Source organism: Saimiri boliviensis, chromosome 8, assembly GCF_048565385.1.
Source record: "Saimiri boliviensis isolate mSaiBol1 chromosome 8, mSaiBol1.pri, whole genome shotgun sequence".
NCBI classification, from domain to species: Eukaryota; Metazoa; Chordata; class Mammalia; order Primates; family Cebidae; genus Saimiri; species Saimiri boliviensis.
The window spans coordinates 97,967,378-97,993,428 of NC_133456.1; the positions used below are offsets into that span (position 1 = coordinate 97,967,378).

The 26,051-nt window shown below is 43.4% G+C and overlaps 1 protein-coding gene across 10 annotated transcripts in view; it reads right to left on the minus strand.

The window, feature by feature from the left end:
* KIAA1217 (KIAA1217 ortholog) overlaps positions 1–26,051 on the minus strand; it is an 820,690-nt gene that overhangs the window by 147,130 nt on the left and 647,509 nt on the right. For all 10 annotated transcript variants that reach the window (XM_074404924.1, XM_074404916.1, XM_074404923.1 and 7 more), the window contains one exon: positions 17,756–17,954. In XM_074404924.1, the coding sequence (XP_074261025.1) occupies positions 17,756–17,954 (199 nt within the window). The remainder of the gene's footprint in view (positions 1–17,755; positions 17,955–26,051) is intronic.

The window sequence follows — 26,051 nt, forward strand, 5'->3', positions numbered from 1 at the left end:
AATTCTAGAAGAAATTTCATCTATTCTCTCATCCTTTATTGTCTTTCCCCAGTTCTTTTTCTAGACTTGGCTTCCAGAATTCCTCTTGGACACAGTGGCCGTGGTTGCTTTATCATGTCTCTAAATTGCCCTTTCATGTTTTCTCTCCTCAGATTGTGAGATTTCCTCATATTTATATTCTAGTTGAGTATTCTCTCTTCAGCTAAATACTCTGGACCAGGGAGTTCAATGATCCTGATTATTTTTATGTTAATGTATAGGCTTGTATTGTTCACAAATATTTTAGGTCCATAGTTGGATTGCACTTCCTTATCCCCTTTGGAGGTAAGCATGCCTCTGTGACTTCTTTTAACCAAAGCATCACTTTTTTGCAGGAACTTTAAGAGCCAAGATTTGTATGCTCCCTTTGTCCTGCTTCTGTGACATGTTGAGATGGGGCCCATCAGCATGGGACCCTGGGTGGCTATGACAGGCAGGAGCTCTTGCCAAGCTGCACTGTGCAAGCAACTTAAGCAAGAAATAAACAATGGTTTTGATAAGTGCCACTGAGATGTGGGAATTGTTATGGCAGCTTTACATAGCCTATCCTGACTGATACACTGTTGGAAGTCCCCAAAATGCAGGTAGTATGAGTATAGGCTTCAGACCTGCACACAGTTCCCGTCTAGGGTTTTTCTTTCTCCCAGTTAATTTTTTTTCAATTTTTTTTCTGCCCCAAATCTTGTGTCAGAGGCAAACTTCTTTGCTGCTTTCCTTAGAGTTCTGTCTACTCATTTTAAAAAAAATAAATGATCAGCTATTTGAACTTTTAGGCTGTTTATGCAGGGGTGATTAGTCCATCTTTTTGTTCATTTTCCTGTTGCTATGAAAGTAGCAAAGTCCTAGCTCAAAGGTTTGTTACCCACCTCTGAAATATCCATGTTCATAGTTATTTCCACTTTGATATTCTTCTTTACTTCTGGAATCTGAGATTTCCTTTCCTTTCTTTCAAACTTGTCACATTTTATTGTTTTTTTCTTTTTTTTTTTGTTATTATTATATTTCATCCTGGGTCTCTGTGTTTGTGGTAACAAAGCGTACAGTTAGCATCTAAGATCCCTCATGCTGCTACATTGCTAGAAACCTTCTCATAATCATTCTTCCCTATTAACATAATTTCTGTATTTTTTGGACTCTTTCTGAAGCATTATCCACATTCAACCTCATATTAACTCTCTCCATGCTGGAATATCTCAGTCACATCCTTAGATCTGATGGACCCAGGAATTGAAAGACAGAATTGAAAAGGACAGTGCAACACAGAGTGGCCATTAGAATTTAGAGATGGTGCCTAAGATAACCTAAAATGTAAATCAATGACATGTTACCAATGAGAATAAAGACTACCAGAATTCAGCCGACCAATCTAATATGCTAATTATTATAAAATAACTTATAAACTTAGCAAATGAAACATGATGTGAAAGGACAATGATAGAGCATTTTTCTGAATTGGGAAAGAGGTTTGAGTCAACATCATCCGTAAAAAGAGTAAGTTAAAATGACTACATCACAAATGAGAAATGTCTTGATTTTAAGCATTATGGTGTAAATATTTCTAAATGAAATTCGTAATGTCCTGTCTTAGAATGTAATAGACATTAAAAAAAAAAAATCCTCAGGTCATCACTATGACCATCGGCTAATTTACATAGTACTAACTCTATACCAGGCAGTGTATCAAAGACATGACCTGTATGATTTCACTTGCTATGTACAACTACAGTTGACCCTTGAACGATACGGTTTGAGCTGTGTGGATTCACCTGTACTGTTACAGTAGGCAGCTAGCCAGGCATGAGCAGGGCAGGAGAGGGCTCCCTCCAATCCCACCGGAAATGTCGGGCAACCATCAGGTGATGGTCAGGTGGTTGCTAACGGTCTCTCCAAAATAATAATTGGTCGCAGCCAGTGCCAGGGAAAGGCAGTTTCCCTATTAATGAAAACACTTAAAATTGGTAATGCAGCTCAGGAATTGGGCCAGAAGACCTGGGCAAGCACATTTAGAGAGCAAACGGTGGAACACGACTTTTTGGGGGCCTGCCACTGGAAAAGGGAAGAATGCCTCAGGTGAGCGTGCTTACAACTCCGGTAAACACACTGCGCATGCTCAACGCTTAGGTGTTAGCAGATCACCGTGCATGTGAGTCGCCCACCCAGAGGAAAGAATCATGGAAGAAGGGACACAAGACCCCAGAAGTATGCCAACATATAAAACCCCAAATCCAGAGGTCAAATGCCGCACTTGACCTCCAAGGTTCCTGCTTGGGCCTCTTCCAAGTATACTTTCCTTTCTTTCCTGCGCTAAAGCTTTTTTGGCAAACTTCCACTCCTGCTCTGAAACTTGCCTTAGTTTCTTGTTCTGCCTTAGGCCCCTCAGTCAAATTGTTTCTTCTGAGGAGGCAAGAATTAAGACTGCTGCAGAAGCATACAAATTTGCTACCCGTAAGTCAGATATTCTCCATTCTTAATAATATGTGGATTTTCTTTTGCTTCTGCTACCCGTGAGACGGCAAGGCCAACCCCTCCTCCTCTTCTTCAGCTTTATTCAGTGTGAAGATGATGGGGATGAAGACCTTTATCATGACTCACTTCCACTAAATAAATAGTAAATAAAGTTTCTCTTATGATTGTCTTAGTATCATTTTCCTTTCTGTAGCTTACTTTATAGTAAGAATACAGTGTAGAACACATAGAACATATGAAATACGTGTTCCTTGACTACTTCTGTTACTGGCAAGCCTTCTGCTCAATAGTAGGCTATTAGTAGTTAAGTTTTTGGGGGGTCAGAAGCTATATGTTAACTTCCAGCTGCATAGGGGTTCAGGGCCCCTAATCCCTGTGTTGTTCAAGGGTCAACTGTACTCTGTGAGGCAGGTATTTAGAGAAGGGGCTTCGAGATTGATTAACTTGCCCAATGTCACAAACAAGGTAAATAATGAACCCAGATGAGGTGACCCTGGTTACTGGCTGCTTCTGGGTATACTCAGTGCCTCAGCTATCGCTGCAGGTATGAATGGCATGAGATAGGGTGGAATAACCATTGTAGAGAGAAATGCAACCCTGCGGCTCCAGCTCCACTGCAGAAAAGTTCAAGGGATCACTACATGGTTATTAGCAGAAGCGTATTATTATAGTTCCTGCCCTCACAAGAGATCTTCTCCCTTTTCAAACTGTCCATTTCTAGTCATCCCTCCAAACTCAAATCAATTGCTACTTTTTATTAAAAATTCTCCAAGTTATCCAAATAGGAATTTCTTTCTCTTTTTTACTTTTTCATACGTTGTAGTGGTTAAGTGTGTAGGTTCTACAGACAGGTTGCTTGGGTTCCAATCTTGACTTTGCTGGTTGGTGTATTAGATACCGCTTAGCATAGAGTGAGTGCTTATCAAACGTTAGCTACTATGGTGATGTTTGCATCATACCCTGAGTTAAGAGTATTTTACATCTTTGCCTTCTCCATTAGAACACAAGCTCCTGAAACCAACCATACTCTGTTTCAAAGCATCTACAGAAATCAGACTCTTTTCCCTACTCACTCTGCGAACACTCCCATATTCCTGGATTATTGCAAGACTCCTAACTGGTCTCCCAGCTCCTGTCCACACTGCCTTTAGTCTGTTCCAAACCAGTAGCCAGAATAGTCTAAATCTGAAGAGGCACCACTGATCCTAACTGTGCAATATAGTATGCATTCTCTTTCCAATGTGGCCAGTAGAGCCAGAGTCTTTGTTTTGGAAAAGCCACACAATATTTGGCCCATTACCTTTCTGACCAATCACAGTAGCCTTTTTGCTGTTCCTTGAATGCTCCAGGCATGTTCTTTCTCAGAGTTTTTGCACTGACTTTTCCTCTGCCTGGAACTCTTTTCCCCCAGATACCTGCATGGCTTACATCTTCACATGCTCCAGGTCATGGTTCGAAGGCTCCCTTCTCAGTGAGCCTCCCCCTGTCCAGCCTTCATAAAAATTACCACTCTCCCATCTTCATGTCTTTAGCACTCCCCATATCCCTTCTCCTGCTTTATTTTTCTCCATAGCACTTATACAATCAACTATATATTTTATTTCTTTATTGGCTGCCTCCTCCAACAGAACAAAAGCTCCAGAAGATCAGAGGTTTGTGGTTCTTTTAGGAACTTAAGAGCGCCTGGTAGGTACTTGGAGAACATTTCTTAAAAGAATGATTTTCTTTCTTCTCAGCTAATAAAGCACCATATACGTTGCTGGCATTAGTATGTATTTTTAATTGAACTTTTGCTCTTAAGTCGGCTCCTATTGGCTGGGTGTGGTAGCGACTCATGCCTGTAATTCTAGAAGTTTTGGAGGCTGAGGTAGACGACCACTTGAGGCCAGGAGTTTGAGACCAGCCTGGGCTACATAGTGAAATTTTAAAAAAATTTCTCCAAATTTTTTTTTAAAAAAATAGCCAAGTGTGATTGATAGTGCATACCTGTGCACCAGCTACTTGAGAGGCTGAAGTGGGAGGATCGCTTGAGCCCAGGAGTTTGAGGCTGCAGAACTATGACTGCACCACTGCACTCCAGCCTGGGTGACAGGGCAAGACCCTGTCTCTTAAAACAAGGCTCCTACACGATGGGGTTCCTTTTATTAAGGCAAATGAAAGCGCAAGAACATGCCTAGCCCCAGAATCAAGAAAGGCCAGTTACTGAATCAAAGCATAGAGCATTTTGCCCCAGGGGAACTTTCTTTTCCAAGGACGTCATCAGGTGCACTGGCCTTAAGCATTGGTCCTCTGCCTTATTCACATCATGAACAATATCAACATCTGGTTGCTAAACTGACCACAGCTGGAGCCAGAGTGTCCCTGGCGCAGGACAAGGGCAGGACATTGGTGTGGGAAATCCTTGAATGAAGTTGCCTGGTATATATGTGCAGAGTGGCATGAAGTCATAAGAAACGATCACTATCCAAGATCCGAGCACCAGGGCAGAGGTCAGGTGTTGAGTCTCTGCACATTTCTAAGGGTGTCCAGCTGGGGGATGAGGTGGCAGATGAAGTGATTCAGAGATGAAGTAGGCATCAAAAGTAGGAATGGCAAAGAAGAGAGGGAGAGAGAGACCTGGATCAGGAGGAAGGCTCCAAAGCGCCTGTGAGGTGCAGGCTAGTCGCCTGTGCTGGGATTCAATCCTCTAGTTTTACAACATGATCCAGGCAATGCCTCGGCATTTCCTGCCTGCAGGGGTTTCTATCTTTTCCTGCCAAAGTAAAATGGTAACTTCCTCTTCCCCACTGGGGACTGATTCACATACCCTTATGTGGTGACGGTGGTCATTGAAATAACAGTCTCATGCTTTCCGAGGGCATGTCTCACCCTCGATCAGTGGTCCCTTGACCTGCAGCATCTCTGTCACCTGGAACTTGTGAGAGAAGCAAATTCTGAGGTCCCACCCTAGATCTACTGAATCAGAAACGCAGGAGGCAGGGCTGGAAACCTGCCCTTAAACAAGTCTGCTTCTCAAGTTTGAGCATCACCGTTCTATTAAAGAAGTGTGGGAAACTAGAATGCAGCAGGTGAGGAGACAGACTGGTTGCAGGGGTGCTATTAATATTTTCCCCAGCAGAGGGCTCTCTGATGGGCAGAAATCTAGATGTGGGTATGGGAAACCGGGGTTTCCGGGGTGAATCCAGGCAGAGAGCAGCAAAGACATAGGTTCTGGGGAGAGACTGCTGGAACAGCCAGGAGTCCGGGGTGGCTGGGTGTAACCAGAGCTTCATCTGGAAGTCTTTGATTTATGGATATTTTAAAGTCAGTCCTTACATAGTTACCATGTGTCTTTAGTTATACTGAAAATTCCTTAAACACAAGAACCAGATTTTATATATTTTAAAAATAACTCATCATGGCACCTTTAGCAGTGCCAGAAACAGAATCAATTCCTAATACAAACATGAATGGAAGAAAAAGAAAACGGAGAGCGGGCAAAACTTGGGGCAGAAAGAGAGGGAAAACAAATAATTTATTTTCATCATGTTTCACTTTCTGTTACAAGGGGATGCTTAGCCAGAGATGTCTGAAAGCCAATTAACACCTTAGCAAATTCTGCAAATGAAAAGTTGGTGGGAATATCATTTTTAATGACATTAATCAACTTTTGAGAAGCCAAACTCAGCAGGCTGAAAATAGAAGCTTTGGTTGATAGGATGCAGTGAAATCAGTTAGATGTCAAACAACTTCCATTCGCTCAATTTGAGGATAGGGCCTGAGACTTGCCAAAAGTGGCCATGCAAACGGAGTCTATAGGCAAATATGCAAAAAGGTTTTAAACTTTCCCCTTGCGATGCTAAGTAACCCAGTTGATGTGCTGAAATAGGGAATGGAAAGCTTGAAAAACGTAATTTTAATGTCTTGAAGAAAGACACACAATATGTTTGTGACAACTTGCATAAGTCTGACATTCCCCGCAGAGGGGACAGGAAGTGAGAAGAGGATGACAGGAGGCCCTGCACTCATTTGTTCAGGCTGCCATAATTAAGTTCCATGGGGCTGTGCTAGGGGCGTAAACAGCAGAGCCTGATTTTGATCTAGGTGTCAGCTGTGAGGGTTCGCTCTGAAGCCTCTCTCCCTGGCTCTTTTTCTCACGTCTTCACATGGTCTTCTCTCTGTATATGTCTGTATCCAAATCTGTTCTTGTATGAACACCAGTCATATCATATTAAGACCTACCCTTATGACCTCATTTTAACATAACCAGCTTTCTAAAGATCCCACCTCCAAATAGTCACATGCGGAAGTATGAGGAGTTAGGACTTCAACACATGAATCTGGGAGAGGGTAGGTACAATTACTCCCATAACAGCCCCTGAAAGAGTGGCTCAAACTCACAAGACACCAAGCGCCCAGGGGCTCTCGCCTGCTGTCGTGCTTGAAAGGAGCTTTCCTGGTTGGAAAGTCCGGCTCCTCCCTGCTCCAGACAGAACCTCATCTCCAGACAGGGGCCTGCTCAGTCTCAAATCCATACCACAGAGCTAACTTGCAAAATCTGGATGGCAACAGACCAGGACCTTTCACCAACTGCTTTGCCTAAGAAGACATAATCTACCCTCCAGCCATGCAGAACGTGTGCCTTCCCGTGTTCTTCTACTGAGCTGGAAATATGAGAAACTGCCCCAAATCTCGGTTTCTGGACATCAGCAGGCAGCCTTCTGGAGGCCACTCCTAGGCTGAGAACACCAAGAATGAAGTTCTACTTGGGTGTGTGCCATAAAACTGGCTTGCACCTTAATTTTATTTCTAACCTTTCATAGACTGTTCTTTAAAAGTTGATGCTAAAAATGTGGGGGAACTCGTATTGAGTTAAAAAAAAAACCCTAAAGGATCATATTGGAAAATTAGCTTTTAAAAAACAAATTAACTCAGCCAGAAACTTTTAATTAAAAAAAAATATGTGTAATAAATTTTGCATTTACCTAAACAACATGGCGTGGTGAACAGATTTTAGACAGAGTTCTCAGGGCAAACGAAAACAAAAGAGCCTGAGAAACAAAATCTTTTCCCTCATACATAGTTCAGGCAACATTTCCTAATGTCTCATCTCTTGTTTCAACCAAAGCATTGCAGAACATCTAAAAGTACAGCATCTGAATCCGTGAACTCCCAATCTGATCCTCAGGGAAAGGATAGAGTAGTAGCTGGTATTATTGGAACATATTAAAAACTGTGGAATTTTGTCACTGTGGGAGAAATGACGTTTCCAGCTTTTGCCATTCAAGTTTTCAACATGACCTGCCCTCAAGTATTCCTCTTCAGCTGAAGTTACCCACTCTGCTAACACAACTGATAGCCAAGGACCAACCACCTGAGGGCTAATTATCAAGACTATATCAACTTTTGCAAATTAGATCCCTGGAAATCTATAGATTCCAAGTTATGGCCTTCTTACTGCAGGACTTACTAGTCTGTTGTTGGATTTTGAAGTTTTATGGTAAAGATACAGCCATATGAAAAACCATTCAGAAAACAACTGTGAAATAGAACTGCTTACTAGATAATCAGATGCCAAGAACAGTAAGATATAAGAGTTGTTGGGAGGCCGAGGCGGGTGGATCACAAGGTCAAGAGATCGAGACCATCCTGGTCAACATGGTGAAACCCCGTCTCTACTAAAAATACAAAAAATTAGCTGGGCATGGTGGCGCGTGCCTGTAATCCCAGCTACTCAGGAGGCTGAGGCAGGAGAATTGCCTGAACCCAGGAGGCGGAGGTTGCGGTGAGCAGAGATCGCACCATTGCACTCCAGCCTGGGTAACGAGCGAAACTCCATCTCAAAAAAAAAAAAAAAAAAAAAAAAGAAAAAGAGTTGTTGGATAATGCCTTAAACCTTTTTTTTCCTAATGAGCTGGTATAAGCCTTGTTTTAAATAATGCAATCCACTTAACTCCTTGTATTTCTTCTTTTGCCTTATTTTCTAATATTAACTGGAATTACAGCAATTACCTTTATCTTAATTTTTCTGGAACACATATTGTACCCAACTGCTACTTGTTTTAATCCTTATTTTAATAGTTCTTTAATATTTTTACTGGTTTTGATAAAGCCAGATCAAATCCAGTTTGGATTTAGAAAGCTATAAATAATAGACAAAACTTGTCTATTTTCTTCTTTGTTGTCTTTGAAACTTGATGGAGGGTTCTTTTTTGAATCAGAATATTTTTTTACATCAGGAAAGAAAGGTTAGCTAGGTGTCTGGGTTAGGATGGGGTATCAGAGTTAGAGCAGAGAGAGAATGGAAGAATTGATTCTAACTTCTAAGACTGATTTTCTGAAATGGTTTTGGAAATGTCATCTTTGCAGTTACCTAGCCCTATAGCTCCATCTCCAGCATTGAAAAGTCTTAGGTTAACTTTATAAAAAGGTAATCTATACTTCAGGTTGAGCAACAGCCTGGCTGCAAAGGAAGAAACAGACACAGGAGAACGTAGGTCGTGCGCAATGGTTTACGCCTGTAATCCCAGCTGGGAGGTCAAGGTGGCTAGATCACCCACGGTCAGGAGTTCGAGATCAGCCTGGTGAACGTGGTGAAACCTCATCTCTATTAAAAATACAAAAATTAGCCGGGTGGTGGTGAGCGCCTGTAATCCCAGCTACTTGGGAGGCTGAGGCACAAGAATCACTTGAATCCCTGAGGCGGAGGTTGCAGTGAGCCGAGACGGCACCACTGCAGTCCACCTTGAGTGACAAGAGTGAAACTCTGTCTCAAAACAAACAACAACAAAAAAACAGTAAGAACCTAAATCTTCTCTAAGACCCCTCTCACTGCTGAGATTATCTCCTCATAGTACGTGATCACTGAAAGACCCTGTAAAATAATGGTGCTTCACTGAGTGTTCATACCCTTGGCATTCAGTGTATCTTCTCGTCACCCAGTCCATGCTTTCCCGACCCATGCCCCATCTGCAAGATAATCCCAGAAGATTTTTATTTTTATTTTTATTTTGGTAAAGGACATAGAATCTCTCAGGTCCATATTAACTAAATTACTCCAAAGTTTGAGAAATCTAGAGTTTTAACCCAGGAATTTTAATCGTAAGACATTCCTAAAGATATCTGACTGTTTTTTACAGTAAGCACAAATGGCATCACGAATCCACATGATCTTTTACAAGAACATTCTTTCTTATGGGTGAATTGGGAGCCGAGTGAGTAACTTGGACAAATGCTGCTTTTTTTCAGCGAACCTCATAGATGAAAATCCCAGTCATTAAAGGACAAATTAGGGAAGGGCTTGTATCGCAAACGCATGTTTCACTACACTGAAGACATTTTTGACATATTCCTTATGATGGTTTATTCTCAGCCCCAAATCCATGTTTTATTTAAAGACTGATTCAGTTTTGAAAAAATTACTTCTCGGGACATTCATTACTTTAAGTGTGAGAAAACTAAGAGACAATGTTTTGGCAAATTAAGGTACATAAAGACTCCTGCTGAGTGTAAAGGACATTTCCTCACCACCCTCCCTCCCTCCCTCCCTCCCTCCCTCCCTCCCTCCCTCCCTCCCTTCTTTCCCTCCCTCCCTCCCTTTTTTCCTTCCCTCCTTCCTTCCCTCCCCTTCTTTCCTCCCTTCCTTCCCCCTTCCTTTCTCTTCCCTTCCCTTTCCTCCCTTCCCCTTCTCCCTCCCTCACTCCTTCCTGCCTTTCCTCTCTCCCTCCCTTTTTTCCCTCCCTCCTTCCTTCCTTCCCTCTCCCTTCTTTCCTCTCTTCCTTCTCCCTTCCCTTCTTTTTCCTTCCCTTCCCTTTCCTCCCTTGCCCTTCTCCCTCCCTCGCTCCTTCCTTCCTTTCTTCTCTCTCCCTCTTTTTCCTTTGAAATTTCCCCATGGCCTTCCCTCCCTCCCTTCCTTCCTTCTTTCCCTTCCTCCTTCCCTCCCTCCTTTCTCTTTTTTCCATACTACTGGCCTATTTAATCTTTATTATGTGTATGGGCTTTATTTTATTGTATTTTTTAGCAGTTTAGTATCAACTCATTTTTGAAATAAAATCTTACATGAAATTGCAATATTTATAATACGGAACCTCAATGTTCTCTAGAACATAGTTTGAAAACCACACTTCCAGCTCACTGCCAAGCCTCTAGAAGTCATCAACCTATACCCGCCAGCTCTTGTCCTATTTCCTGAAACATACGGAACAGGCAGCATGACAGTATCTACAAAGGTAGTAAGTTGGGCCCCTGTGCAGTCAGAGGTCAGTTGCAGAGAACTGAACTGGTTCAGCCAGTTTAGAAAATGGATTTACTAAATGTCTTGCAGAATCACTGGGCTGACTCTTCACAGTACAACTGGGTGACTACAGCCCTGCCTTGATAAAGAGGAAGCTTCTTTAAACTCTGCTCAGATGTGATTCCAAAGCCATGCTGCCTCAACTGGAAGCTGCAAGCGCTGCTGCAGAGCTGGGCCTCGCTGCACTTCAGTGCTAGGGAGACGGATGCCTGCCCCAGCAGGCTCAACCTGATTGAGCCCTAAGACCTTAGCAAACGCTGCTGAAAACCAGCAACAACAACAAACCCAAGCCTCCACAACTGCCTTACTTCTCACCTTCCAGAACCCAGCACGTGAGATATTCCAGAAAGATGCTACTCTCCAGCCTCAGCATTAGCAGAAGCTGCCCTAGGAAGAGGCTGGTATAGGTGATTCCAGCCAGATGCCCTATCCACCCACTCCCAGCGATTAACGCCAGGGCGCTGGTTCTGATGCTAGACAAAATGCTCTGGCATATTCCATGCTAGCAGCCTAAGGACCTGACCACGAACCTATTGACCTGCTATGAAACTCTCTTCCGCAAAGGTTTGTTTTTATAGTATGACCTTTCGATCACTACAAGGTCTTCAAAAAACACATTTCATAAATGTTTTACTTACTCTACAGAGCAATATTTATTTTCATTTGTTTAAAATTTATTTATCTTTTGGGCCAGGTGCAGTGGCCCAGGCTTGTAATCCCAGAATTTTAGGAGGCCAGTGTGAGAGGATCACTGGAGGCCAGGAATTTGAGACCAGCCTGGACAACACAGTGAGACCCCATTTCTAAAATAAATTAAAAATAGAAAGATTATCTGGGCATGTTGGCATGGACCTGTAGTCCCAGCTACTCAGGAGGACAAGGTAGGAGGATCGCTTGAGTCAGGGAATTCAAGGCTACAGTAAGCTATGTTTGTGCCACTGTACTCCAGCCTGGTCAACAGAGCAAGACCCTGTCTCTAAATAAACAAACAAACAAATTAAATCGATTTATTTTTGAATATTGAAGAAATAACTGTTCACATTCAGACAATCTCACATTAGTCTTACAGGTGTTGCCCCCTCTTTGTTTTCATCTTTAGAAATAGACAATTCCTCAATTCCTTTGCCCTGACCTCCTACTCAACCTGGCATGTACACAGGATGGAAGATTCTGGCAATTATCGACCATCTTTTCCTTAAATCCCCATAGGGAATGAATGATAAGCATCCAAGTTAATCAAGTTGAAATAAAAGAACAGCCACACTGATACTCAATAATTCACCCCCCTGGGGAACTTCTCCCCCTAACCAGTCTAAACTCCTCCTATGGCATGTAAGGTCATTTTCACTTTTTAAGTCTGAGTGTTTAAGAGGCTGTTTGTTATGGAAATGGGAACACCGCTGGCTGCTGGGCTGGACAGTGAGGTCTCTTTTCTAAAGCTATGCATTCAGAATATGGTCAACAAAGGAATCTATCTGCATCAAGAAGTTGCTGTTGTTCTTCCTGTTTTCACATGAGTTTTATTTTCAAATTCCTGAGGGCTCGAAGCAGAGTGGGAATGTCTTGTGGCTACCCTTTCCCCGAAGGCCGAAGGCCGACTACACAGCGGCCAGACACCAGCCCCCGCCCACGGTCACATGCCAGATCATTTCTAAGACAGCACCATGATTAAAAGGAAACCACTCCATCATCAAGACTCCAGACCCAACATCAGCAGGACAATTTTTCATGGAAATTATTTCTACAACCAAATTCTACTGGAAGGTGGTTTTCACTTTATTTTTTAGGCTTCCTTTCTCCTGGTCTTCTCCATTTTCACTGAAGAAAGAATAAAGGAGAAGTGGCATCAACTCCACTGAAGAGAATTGGAGGGGGTTCTGGACGAGAGGAAAGCCTGGGGAAATCTTTACTCTGGGGAAGTAAAGATTTAGACACATAGGTTGTTGGAATCAGGTGATAGGATAAGTCAGAGCTGCTGAATCCATCAAATTTCTTTCTTTACCATTCTGCTTTATAAATCTCTAGGCTCTCAGCCTCAGAAAGGATTTGTGTGTTGCTGTCATTGGCTCTGCCTGAAGTCAAAATGCTTCTCCCGAATGAGAAATAGACACCTTGCATCCAGCACAGCACCCAAGGGAGACCATCACACAGACACCAGTGATGTGTAAGATGGTCCAAAACACAGCTACTGTCCCCCATTCTCTCTCTGGCATGTTTGCTAACTGCATCTGTGAAATGCACCATGCTCAGCCTTCCTGCATTTCTCCCAGTTTCCAAATAGACTGAAGCAACAGAAACGAGGAATTATTCGAGTGGAGAAAATAAGAGGCAGGCAGATTTATCTCCAGGCACAGGCAGCCTGAAGTGAGGGAAGGCTTCCTCTCACCTCAGGAGCCGGAGTGGTGTGAGGATTCCATCACGTCCTGGCTCCACCCTCAAGGTGCCCAGGCATCCCCTTTCTGTCTTGCCTGAGCTGGGGAAGGACTCCAGTGACAAATGGTGGCACCATGTAGAGTGCAGGCAGGGGGAGTTGGGCTTTCCTCAGTCTCCATACTCCAGGCTCTGTGGCAGGGGGCCGGCAGTAACAGTACCTGATGCTCCTGGGGTGACATGAGGGGCTGGCACTGGCGTGAGGTCAGCAAGGCACATACTTTCAGTGCAAAATTTGAGGGTTTCCCAAGAGCTCAGTGAACATGATAAAGTTTTTGTGCAATATTTTTAAAAAATCAAAATGAATACAATAACCCATGACAAAACAAAACAGAGACTTCCCATGTAATCCAGCAGTCACGTTCCTCAGTATCTTCCCAGAGGAACTGCAACGTATGTTCACACAGACACCTGCATGTGAATGGTTATAGAGCATTATTTATAATTGCCAAGACCTGGAAGCAACTACAATATCCTTCAGAAGGTGAATAGACAAACTGTAGTAAATCCGGACTATAGAATATTATTCAGGCTGGGCATGGTAGCTCACACCCGTAATTCCAGCACTTTGGGAGGCTGAGGTGGGCAGACTGCTTGAGCCCAGGTGTTTGAGACTAACCTGGGCAATAAGATCAAACCCTGTAGGTACAAAAAATTAGCCAGGCATGGTGGTGCAGGTCTGTAGTCCCAGCTATTCAGGAAGCTGAGGTGGGAGAATCACCTATGCTTGAAATTGAGGCTGTAGTGAGTCGTGACTGCACCACTGCACTCCAGCCTGGGTGACAGAATGAGACCCTGTCTCCAAACATAATACAACGCAATGCAATAAAACAACAACGAAACCCTCAGATTATTTAGATGTGAAAAAGAAACGAGCTATCCAACCATAAAAAGATACGGAGAAAATGTTAAATGCATATTATTAAGTGAAATAAGTCAATCTGAAAAGGCTACATGCTATGGGATTCCAACTATAAGACATTCTGTAAAAGGCAAAACTATGGAGACAGTGAAAAGATGAGTGGCTGGCGAGAGGTTAGCCAGGAGGAAGAGATGAATAGGCCGAGCACAGATTTTTAGGGCCAGTGAAACCATTCTGTATAATACCATAATGGTGGCTGCATGTCCTGACCTTTGTCCAAATCCATAGAATGTACAACACCAAGGGTGAACCCCAGTGTAAACTATGGACTCTGGGTGATATCAGTGTGTCGGTCTCATTTCATTGATCGTAACACATGTACCACTCTAGTGGGGGATGCTGGTCACAGGGGAGGCTGAGCATACATGGAAGTCAAGGTGTGTGTGGACCGTCTGTACTTTCTGCTCAACCTTGTTACAAATCTAAAAACTTGCACTTAAAAAATAAAATGATTTTTAAAAAAACCCATGATTAACAAACCATCAACATTTTAAATAAAGGCAAGATCAACAGGGCTTCATGGGAGAACTTAAAACTCTGTGGATTGAGATATGGTGACAATGTACAGATCCCAGAAGACACCCAGGGCTTCCAGATGGCATCAACAGCAAGTTTTCAGGGCGTCACAGCTCAGAGTATCCAGTCTGCATCTCTGAGTTGCAGCTGTGCTTCTGGGCCACCCAGGTGCTGGGAGACACCCCTGCACATGGCCGGGGCTCTCTGGGGAACACTGTTTATCCCAGGAGCCTGTGCATCTGTGTGTTAAATAAGGCCAGGCAGGCGGGAGTTTCCCAAAGACTAACGCGGAGCAAAGCCCCTGGGAGGGAGACTGTATTTGCACTTGCTGTGACTCATATTTTCCTCTTTATTTCCCATCCAGGCTCAACTGGATTACGCCATCAGGGCCAGGTGCGGCTGGAGGGACATTCCCCAATCGGCCACAAAGAGGCGGTCAAGGGCAACATCAGCCCAGCTGGCCCAGTGCCAGCCTCATTTTCTGGAACCAGAGCTTCCCTTCGCTTTGGCAAGAAACTTCTCATTTCTCTCCTCTCCTCTTACCGTGCTCCTTTGTTTCTATCCAGGAGTAGTGAAAAATCGCAGGCCCCAAAGCCCCTCACAGGGAGGGCAGAATAAACAGGTCAGATGCATTTCTCAGCCTGCTGTGACAGCACACGGGCACTCTACAGCAAAGGATGCCGAGTAAAACGGGGCGATTTGCAGAAGACGGCCACCCCCGTGTGAAAACACCGCCACCCTCAGCCATTCTTTGGGCAAGCCGGCCCCAGTTCCCGCAGCCTCTCTGCCCCGAGGCTTGGTTCCTGAACCCAGCAAGTCTCAGCCTGCACTGACAACCATTCTTGGCTGCAAAGGAAATTCCTGCCTTTAAGACAAAAGATCCATTATCCAACAGAATCAAAGTTTCCCAGGTATGGGGAAAGGTGGATAGGCATCTATTCTTATCTTCCTTTTGGATTGCAGGGCAGAGGTTATCTTTACAGAGACCGGAGCTTCACTCATTTCCTCCAAAGCACAAAGGAGAAATTCCACTCCTTGTCTGGCTCCTGACTCAGTGTAAGCAGAGTTAAGAAAACACAAGTTTCAGGCCAGACATGCTGGCTCATGCCTATAATCCCAGCATTTTGTGAGGTCAAGGTGGGAGGATTACTTGAGTCCAGGAGTTCCAGACCAGCCTGGGCAACATAGTGAGACCCATCTCTACAAAAAATAAAAAATTAGCTAGGCATTGGGGTGCATGCCTGTAATCCCATCTACTCGGAAGGCTGAGTTGGGAGGATCGCTTGGACCTGGGAAGTCCAGGCTGTAGTAAGTTCTGATCACGCCACTGCACTTCAGCCTGGGTGACAGAGCAAAACTCTTATCTCAAAAAGAAAAGAAACCACAAATTTCTTGAATCCAGATAGAAAGCCCCAGCCTGGTGATGGTGTGGAAGGCTGTGTCATCTTAACGCTGACTTGGCCCACAACGCTCCTTGATGTGTCCCTTCCCTGCGTGTCCTTGTGCCTTCATTTGTAAGATGATGTTCATGGGAAGTGGAGCCCTGGACTTCCCACTGCTGCCATTTAATTAACTGTGTGAGCTCAAACAAGCAAACACACGCATCAACAAAAAGCACATTGTCTGTGGTCTCCTCTCATTTATAAAATGAGGATTCTAGATTACCAACCTAAGGTCAAGTACACAAAATTTAATGTTAGCTATTAATATTGATAATTCAAATAATAACACAGTTGTGGTTTTTGTTGAGGACAGCCAGGACAGTGTCTAAATCTAGTCTGCTTGGGTCATCATCTGCAGCGAAGGAAATAAAATCAGGGTCCCTTCTCCCGCAGCTATCTTCTTTCTTCTTCCAACAAGCCATTCGCTCAGTTTTACATGGCAGAGTTCAGCTGTCTCTCGCACGTGCCAGATTCTGAAGGCTTTTGCATGTCGACCCTTTTCCTGTCCCCTCTTAGCCCCAAGCCCATCTGTCTACAGACACAAGCACCCAAATCAGAACCTGAACTTGGCAGTGAAGCACAAGCAATATCTGCCCAGTTGACACAGAGGTCTAAATCCTCATGACTTGTCCATTTCATTAAACGGCCAAAAAAAAAAAAAAAAAGAAATTAAAAAAGTAAAGCAAGATAGAAAGTGAAATTTCAGTACAAAAGAAGGGGAGTGATACGTTGAAAAAGCATAAAAAGAATCCTTCTGCCTTTCAGAAAAGCTGTGCAACCCACACACCAAGCCCCTCTGTCCTTTCACGCAGTAGTGGGAACAGCCTCGGGTTTGTGGTTCTTATGAACAGTTATAGAGGTGTTGGCCACATTGTCCCTTTTTGTCCTGGGGCCACTTAATCTCCTCCACTAGACTGCCAGACAGGTGGAGCGGGGCTGGTGGAAACCCACATCACTGGGTAGAAATGCCAACTGCCCCGGCTTCTGGGATCGGAGAGGAGGTTTGCAAGGTGAGAAGAGGATCATTCTGCAGCCAGTTCTTTGCGATTTCCTATAGAGCAGTGGCCCCCGACGTTTTTTGACACCAGGGACCAGTTTTTCCACAGATGGCAGGTAGGGGGAGGGCTTCAGGATGAAACTGTTCCATCTCGAATTATCAGGCATTAATTAGATTCTCATAAGGGGCATGCAACCTAGATCTGTCGCACATGCAGTTCACGATAGAGTTCAGCTCCTCTGAGAAGCTGATGCCACAGCTGATCTGACAGGAGGCAGAGCTTGGGTGGTAATGCTCGCTCACCCTCCACTCACCTCCTCCTGTACAGTCCAGTTCCTAACAGGCCACCAATTGGTACGGGTTCATGGCCTGGGGACTGGGGACTCCTGCTGTATAGCAGGAGGAATATAGGTAAAATACTATCAGCCTCTTGAATTGCTAATCCCAACCACTTCTGAACGTGCCCAGCCTCAAAGCCAGCTTGCACCTGACCCGATTACCCAGCAGGCAAATCCTCAATGCTTGATATTGAACCAATGAAGTTTCCCAGAACTAGGGTATTTGCCAATCAAGAGCAAATTCATGTTGAGATCAAGGGTGTAGGCTCAGACGTATAACAAGACACACATTCAGTAAGAAAGGGGCATCAGAAACTGCTTTCTAAAGCTTACCCAGAGAGCGTTCTTTTGTCTGGTTGGTTGACCTCACCACGGGAAGGCTGGCACGAGTCCGGCTGCCCCTGGAAAAAGGAGTCGGAGCATCCCCCTCAGACATGGCTTCCAAAGAATCAGCAGACGTCTCTGATAAATGCTCGACGGGGTCACCCAGACTGGGTGGTTGAGGACTGTGAGACAGTTTGGGGCTCCTTGTCTGCAAAAGACATTTTAAAGAAAGCGGGAAAATAGACTATTATTAATTGTGTTAAAATATGTCCAATGTCCTCTATTAATCTGAAAAAATAACATGGCTGGGGGAAAAGACCCTGTGGGTCAAAGCATCGGTTGTGAAAATTATCCCACAAAAATAGTACATATTGCCCTTAAGTTTTCCTATTTAATTAATTAATTAAGACAGAGTCTTACTCTGTCCTGCAGGCTGGAGTGCAGTGTTGTGATTTGACTCATTGCAACCTCTGCCTCCCAGAGGTGATTCTCCTCTCAAGTGATTCTCCTGCCTCAGCCTCCCAAGTAGCTGGGATTATAGTTGCGTGCCACCACACCCAGCTAACTTTTATTTTTTTAGTAGAGATGGGGTTTCACCACCTTGGCCAGGCTGGTCTTAAATTCCTAACCTCAGGTGATCTGCCTGCCTCTGCCTCCCAAAGTGCTGGGATTACAGGCCTGAGCCACTCGGCCTGGCTACAAAGGAGGTATTTATATCACTATTGAATTTTTATTTGAGGCAGAAATCCCATAAGTAAGATTATGTCTAACTTTTGTTTTGACTTACCTTGCCAATCAGCAGAAAGCATCTATAATAACTTAAATCTATACAAAACATATAATTGAATTTCTCTCTTAGCTATGTATACTGTAATGGCAGAGATTGAATGTGTAAAATGCCCAAAATCTATTAGTCAATAATATTCCTTGAACAGGTTGAACACTGTGGGAGATTCAGAAAAGCAGAAAATATGTTGGCTGATGTCACAGTTTCTAGACTAGTTGGTGAAATTAATGAAGTCCAAGAAATTACAAAATGTTGTAAAGAAAAAGAATACAAACAAAAGATACATATTAAACAAAATGTATTGATTACGTCTGTGTGAATAAATTATGAAATTTAAAAGATAGTTTATAATTAAGTGTAAACTACAAACGGTGGGTCATCCATTTATCTTTCGCCAAACACCTATTGAGCACCTACTGTCTTCCAGGCACTACACTAGGCACAGAGAATAGAACGATGTACAAAACGGACGCAACTCCTGCCTTCATGGTGCTTACAATCTAGAAGGGGAATGGACATGAAAGACAAATTAGAGGTGCAATAAGAGTATGCAACCTAGATCAGAGGTGAAGAGGGTATATACGTGTGGAGAGTCAAAAGTACATAAACTTTGATCTCAAGGAAAAGAAAAGCTGGGGGTTTGGGGGTGGGGTAACCCAGCGGGTAGGTATGAAGAGAAAGAAAGACATTCCAGGTGCAGGGAACAGCCTGAGCGAAGTCCTCTGGGTGGAACAAAGTGTATGCACTGGAAGCCTGTTCAGGCAGAGACCAGAGCGCACGCAGTCTTGGAGTCATAGTGGGAATTCTCAGTTTGATTCTAAGGTAATGAGACACAGGGACAGGGGAGGGAAATGGAGGCAGGATCCGATACATGGTTTAGAAGATCACTCAGGCTGTGTGGAGACTGAAGATCATACGTGTGGAAGGGCAGAGAACAAGAGCAGTAGAACCAGGAGATCAGGCCGAATGAATGCATTATCTCAACCTTCGCATCCTCCACCCTGACTTGCATGTCACAATTCCCGGCACCTTCTGGGAGGCAAACAGACCTGAATCGATCAGGCAGATGAGTAATCAATTACTCTGATGTCTCACCTGCCAAAAGGCTGGCATGGGATACAGGCATTCCCTATATCCCAAGAGCTGAGTTTTTTTTTGGTTTGTTTGCATTGCTTAATTTCCTTTAAATCTTCCTAAGGCTGCAGATGCATTCTGAAGTTAAGCACCAGGCACTCATCTCTCAAGGTAAGGCCAGCTTCCTGGGGGTATGACCTGTGCAGTCATGCAGTGTACCATGCTTGAAAGGGGTTGTGCTTGGTTTCATGCTCTGCTGTGGCTGTCCTGAATTCTTAATTATTATTATTTTTGAGATGAAGTCTGCCTCTGTCACCCATGCTGGAGTGCAGTGATGTGCTCTTGGCTCACTGCAACCTCTGCCTCCCGAGTTCAAGCAATTCTGCCTCAGCCTCCTGAGTAGCTGGGATTACAAGCACCTGCCAACACTCCCAGCTAATTTTTATATTTTTAGTAGAGATGCGGTTTCACCATGTTGACCAGGCTGGTCTCAAACTCCTGACTTCAAGTGATCCACCTGCCTTGGCCTCCCAAAGTCCTAGGATTACAAAGTGTGAGCCACTGCACCCGGCCTTCTTAATGATTTTGGAACAAGGTACCCTGACAATTCTGCAGCCAGTCTTGCCTCCAGGTTTGGGCTATAGATTTCTTTCAGGGATGCCCGAAGTATGCCTGATACTCTAGCAGTACCTTTTGAGGATGGGAAGAGCAGCTTCTCACTAAAAGTAAAAGAAGATCCCTCTGAAAAGCACCACTGCATTACCCAGACAATCACACCTTCCTATATGCATCTCAGGACATTCCCACAGAGGAAAACAGAGATTAGGTCAGTACCTTCCATCCCATGTTTCTTAAGGGATGTGTCTTCAAGGAGATTACTGGGTGTTCCACAGAAAACTCAGCTCACATCACATGCCAATATCATGACCAGAACAGCCAAATTGTCTCCTTTGCTTAGTTTTTCCGTGCAAGTCTCCAAAGTGGTGTATTCCCAGATTTATTTTTTACAAAGTCTGCTTCTGTTATGGGGATCTGGCTTTGATATACATTACAAGTATTTGACCAGAAAAATTATACCTAAATCACTGCCCCGTTCACCAAAATTTAGACAAATTCATGTGGTCCTCAGTGAAGGAGCTTCCTCCTTACTGTGCTCAACAGAGTATCAAGGTATGATGTCCTCCTCCCTGACTCTCTCTCTTTTCTTTTTCTTTCTTTCCTTTCCTTTCTCTTTCTTTTCTTCTTTTTCTTTCTTTTTCTTTCTCTCTCTCTTTCTTTCTTTCTTTTCTTTCTTTCTTTCGAAGATATATTCAGTTTAGCAAGTCTGGCCAAGAAATAATATTGCTTTAAGCAACACAGCTACATTTACAACCTCTGCTGTTTGGTCATCTTTGTAGCTCACGGCAGGAACAATACATTTGATGAGTTGTCGTTTTCCATTGCAGAAGACAATAATCCTTGAAGAAAATCAAAATCAAATCTCTATTTCTTGTTCAGAGTCATCGTGGTGGTAGATAAATAGAAAAATCAGAGATGTAGGGCTATATGTCCCCCCCCTTCCTCTACATAGCTATTTAGTTCCGAATGTAAACTTTTTTTTTGTTATTCACGTTCTCACTGCAAACGACTGCTGCATATTAGCAATCTCCTCACATGCAGTAGTCTCCCCTCTGATGCCAGTTTGCTGCTGAGACATCATTTAGTTCAAAGAAAAGACTATGGAAATTGTTGACACTTGTGCCAAATATCCTGTGATCTGATATATTGAAAAAAAAATACAAAGTCAAAATAGCATTTTGGAACAGGATCTCTGTACTCAGCACAGTGCTAGGCACCAGGAGTAAAAGTGCACCGGGGATAAAAGTTGTTGAGCTCATCAAGCATATATGGTCTATATGGGGGGCAAAAGATAAGATATATGCAGCAGATGAACAGGAAGAAGGAAGAGGCGCATCACCCTCAGTGCAGAAGGGGTTTGGGACAGTAACTGCCGAGTTTAAAGGGGCATTGGGGGAGGAGGAAGAGTGTAGGTGAGGGAGGTGCAAGGGCTGCTCTGAACTGAGCAATAAAGTGTAGGGCCACCCACTCCCAGCCTGGTCTTTCCTGATTGGATTAAGCAGTAGTCACCTAATCTTAGCTGGATCAATCAAATTCTTGCCCCTGGAAATGTCTTTCCTGATTGGATCAAGAAATAGCCACCTGATCTTAGCTGGTCCAATTAAATTCTCTCCCCTGTAAATTTAGATCTGGGACAGGGGATCTATTAGTCAATGTCTCTGGAGGACTTGAAACAACTTAATTTTCAACTTGAAGCTGTGGCTAAAATGGGCAGGGAAAGTGAAACAGAGAAAAAAATGCAGAGAAAAAAAAATAAAGTGGATCTATATTAAAAAAAAAAACAGAGATGTGGGTTGGGTACAGTGGCTCACCTCAGGTGATCTCCCTGCCTTGGCCTCCCAAAGTACAGTGGCTCACACCTGTAATACCAGCACTTTGGGAGGCAGAGGCAGGCAGATAACCTGAGGTTGGGAGTTCCAGAGCAGCCTGACCAGTGTGAAGAAACCCCATCGCTACTAAAAATACAAAATTAGCCAGGCGTGGTGGCCTGTAATCCCAGCTACTCGGGAGGCTGAAGCAGGAGAATCACTTGAACCCAAGAGATGGGGGTTGCGGTGAGCCAAGATCGTGTCATTGCACTTCCAACCTGGGCAACAAGAGGGAAACTCAGCCTCAAAAAAAAAAATAAAAAAAAAAAAAGGAAAGAAAGAAGTAAAAAAAATGTGTGACCCCCATGATATTTAATGGGAAAGCACAAAGGATGAAATAGCAGCCATCTGGGTCTCCTGGGCTTCCCACTTTCTGTTTCCAGTACACTGTGGGCCCCTTCCAATGAATTTCTTCGATTAATTCAACTTTATTCTTGCATTAGTTTTGGATAACTCTGTGCCTTGCAAGCAAACCATCACTGACCAACACCAATTCTAAGGGTTCCTCCTGGTTAAGCTGCTATGATGCTCTCATATTCATGTTAGTAAGAACCATGGAGAAAGCTAAACTCTCTGGAGCTTATTTCCATGATAATAGTTCCCATTATCTTATTGATTAAAATTTCTAAAAAAAAAAATTCCCCCAGATTTATGAGGGGTAACAATACACGGATGTCGATTTTATTTTGCAAAGTAAGAGGCATTAAATAAATCTTACTCTCTGTGGTGTGATTTTTTTTACCATAAGAAAGATACTTTAATACCAAAAAAAAAGGAAGCGGTATACTCATAGAATTTCAGGTTCGATCTAATGAAAAAGTATTTACGTTGGAGCTATTGTTCTCATTTTGCCTCCGGTGAAAACTTTTCTCAGTCATGCACAGCCTACAGCTTGGTGTTTAAAGCTGCTACCCTAAGATGCTGAGTGGAGAGCTACCCCTAACTGAGGAGGAAGCAGGAGATGGTGGGAATGCTCTCTGAGCCACTTGAGCAGGACTCAACGGCCTGGATTTTCCTCCTTACTCCATGGAGATCCATGACACCAATCTCCATCTGTTTCCATCACAACCTTGTAAAGATTTCCCCAAATCATTAGGCAACCCCAAACCTGAAAACCCAAATGGTAAGCCCTTTTGGGTCATTCAGGAAGGGGGTGGTCTGTATAATCAAGCTACCTGAATTCCACTGGTCCTTTCTATTCTTCTCTTCTTCAAAGGGGACTCTTTATCACCAAGCCACATGCTGGTGTAACCAGCTCAATGAAGCTTTCTCCTCTTCTGCATCTGTGATTGACTCTAGAAATATTCTCTTCCTAATGAAAGGATAAGGGGAGAAATAAAGGACCCAACAAAGCAGATAACTTTCTGCTCTCAACCAGGTAACTGTCATGTGGTAATCTTATTTAGCCTTCTCTGTAACCTCATACTACTGTCTACCACTGAGAAAAGAGACTAAGTAACTTGCCCTGAAATTCTACCAAATGAATAGGGCTGAGATTACATGTGGCGCATTCCAGAGTTGACACCAGTGGTAAGATTGTTTAGTTGGTCATTCATTCATTCAGTCAGACTTAGACAGGGTCTCTGTTGCCCAGGTTGGAGTGCAGTGGTGAGATCATGGCTCACTGCAGCCTCGATCTCCTAGGCTCAAGCAATCCTTCCACCTCAGCCTCCTGAGTAGCTGGGACTACAAGTGTTTGCCATCATGCCCAGCTAATTTTTAAAATTTTTTGTCGACAAGGTCTCACTATGTTGCCCAGGCTGGTCTCAAACTCCTAAGCTTAAGTGATCCTTTCACCTTAGCCTCACAAAGTGGTAGGATTATAGGTTTGAGCCACTGCACCCCACCTAAAATATTTATTTAACCAGGAGTCTGGGAATGCTAGTTCTAGTTCAGTTTCTTCCAAAAACCGGTCAACGTATAACCTCCTTGAATCACAGCTCTCTCATCTGTGAAGCCAGAGGTTGAGCTAGTTGGTGTCTCAGATCCCTTTTGGGACCAAAACTTTTTAACTCTAAGTACAGATCACACAAGAAGAAAAGACCATGTCACCCAGAAAAAAAAGTTTACTGAGATTTCCTTCAAATTATTTATCCTATAGCATCTGCTCCATAGAAATACATAGCTAGGTAGTGTTAAGATCTGGTTTTCCGCATTTATGTCAAGTGTATGCAGCATAGTTGAACAGCATTAATTTTTAAAGAATTGCCATGATTTCATTTTAGCATCCTGAACAAATATTTGCAGAAATGTTCACCAAGTGCACTGTTTTGTGAGGGGGATCAGATTTATTCGTAGCCTTTTGCAATGCTATTGCATTTGGAGATAACACCAAAGAGAAAAGGCAGTTAGAACTAGAGGCATTGATGATGTATTTTTCATTCCCATTTTCAGGCCCCTTAAACCCTAAATTGAAATTCGAGGTTCAGAAAATGAACCTGCAGATGTAGCTTTACATAATATGTTAATTGCCAGGAACACTGGGGTGTCTGGTTAGCCAAGGTATTCACTTGGCTTCAGATTACATTCTATTATGAAAAGAAAAAAATCAACATTGCCTTGAAGAAGTTTTCCTTCATCCTAATTAATGCCCAATTTGCCACAGGGAATCTGAAAATACAATGAAGTTTTCCACATGCAAATGTACTTGGAATGACTCATTCCTAGCACTCATTAAATGACGTGGTTAATTTAATCATGACATTCAGACACTTTAGCCCCATTTCTTTCACTCGTGAAACCTTCAACTCAAACCTTGTCAAAATTCTGATTTCAGTTGAAGAGAACATTCTAATTGCTAGGTACTCTTATTAAAAATTCAAGGAACAAAACATTAAGTTAACAAATAAATCATCCATGGGCTTTAGGTGTTCTCTACCATTCCTGTTCCACAGTATTCCAAAGGAAAATTAACAAACTGTCACTATGGAAGCTCTACGCTTGTAAATTTCCTGACATAGACCTTTCTACAAGCCACAGCGCAGTCACCCTTTCCCCATTCTAGTTTCCAGTCGTTACTGTCCAGGCTGAGTTGGGGACTAAGGGTGGGAAGGAAGACAGGGAGCTCCATCAGGTACACCTGGCTTCCCTCTTACCTCCCATCCTTACATAAACCCATCCCTGGTGGCAGCCTCAGCTGAGGTCCTCTTCCTTCAAGTGGCCACCTGCCGTTCTTTGGGGAGTCCTGTGACCAACAACCAGGTGTATATTTAGAACAGTGAGCCCTGGGATCAGGTGCAGTGGCTCACAACTGTAATCCCAGTGCTTTGGGAGGCCCAGGTAGGTGGATTGCCTGAGCCTAGGAGTTCAAGACCAGCATGGGCAACATAGTGAGACTCTGTCTTTACAAAAAATAAAATAAAATAAAAAAATAGCCAGGTGTGGTGGTGCACACCTCTAGTTCCAGCTACTGGGGAGGCTGAGGCAGGAGGATGGCTTGAGCACAGGAGGCTGAGGCTGTAGTGAGCTATGATGACACCAGCGGACATCAGTCTGAAAGAAAGAATAAGACTTCTGTCTCTAAAAAATAATAGAAGAATATAAAATTTAAAAAAATAATAGCAAGCCTTGGCTATGCATGGCTTCTTGACAACTTCCCACAGCTTCTGTGGCTTATGGACAGAAAAGCAAAATCTGAGTCAGTATCTCCCCAGTACCGTTCTTGCAATGATGATCACTCTGGGGAATAGACGGAGACACCCATGATTCTAAAATATGACAGGTGGATGTGAGAACTACAACACAAGCAGAGAAGAGAACTGTAGTTAGTTTTATTATGATCTTGTAATTTTGGGGTGGACCTGGCATTAAAGACTCAGAGAAATGGTGGCAGAGGAGAATAAATCAGCTGCTTTTGCTTTTTAACAGAAACCCTGGGTGCAGGCAGTAGAGGGTCCTGCTGTTAATGTACAGCACAATATATACACATACAAAATCAAGTATTTAGTGGACACCTGGA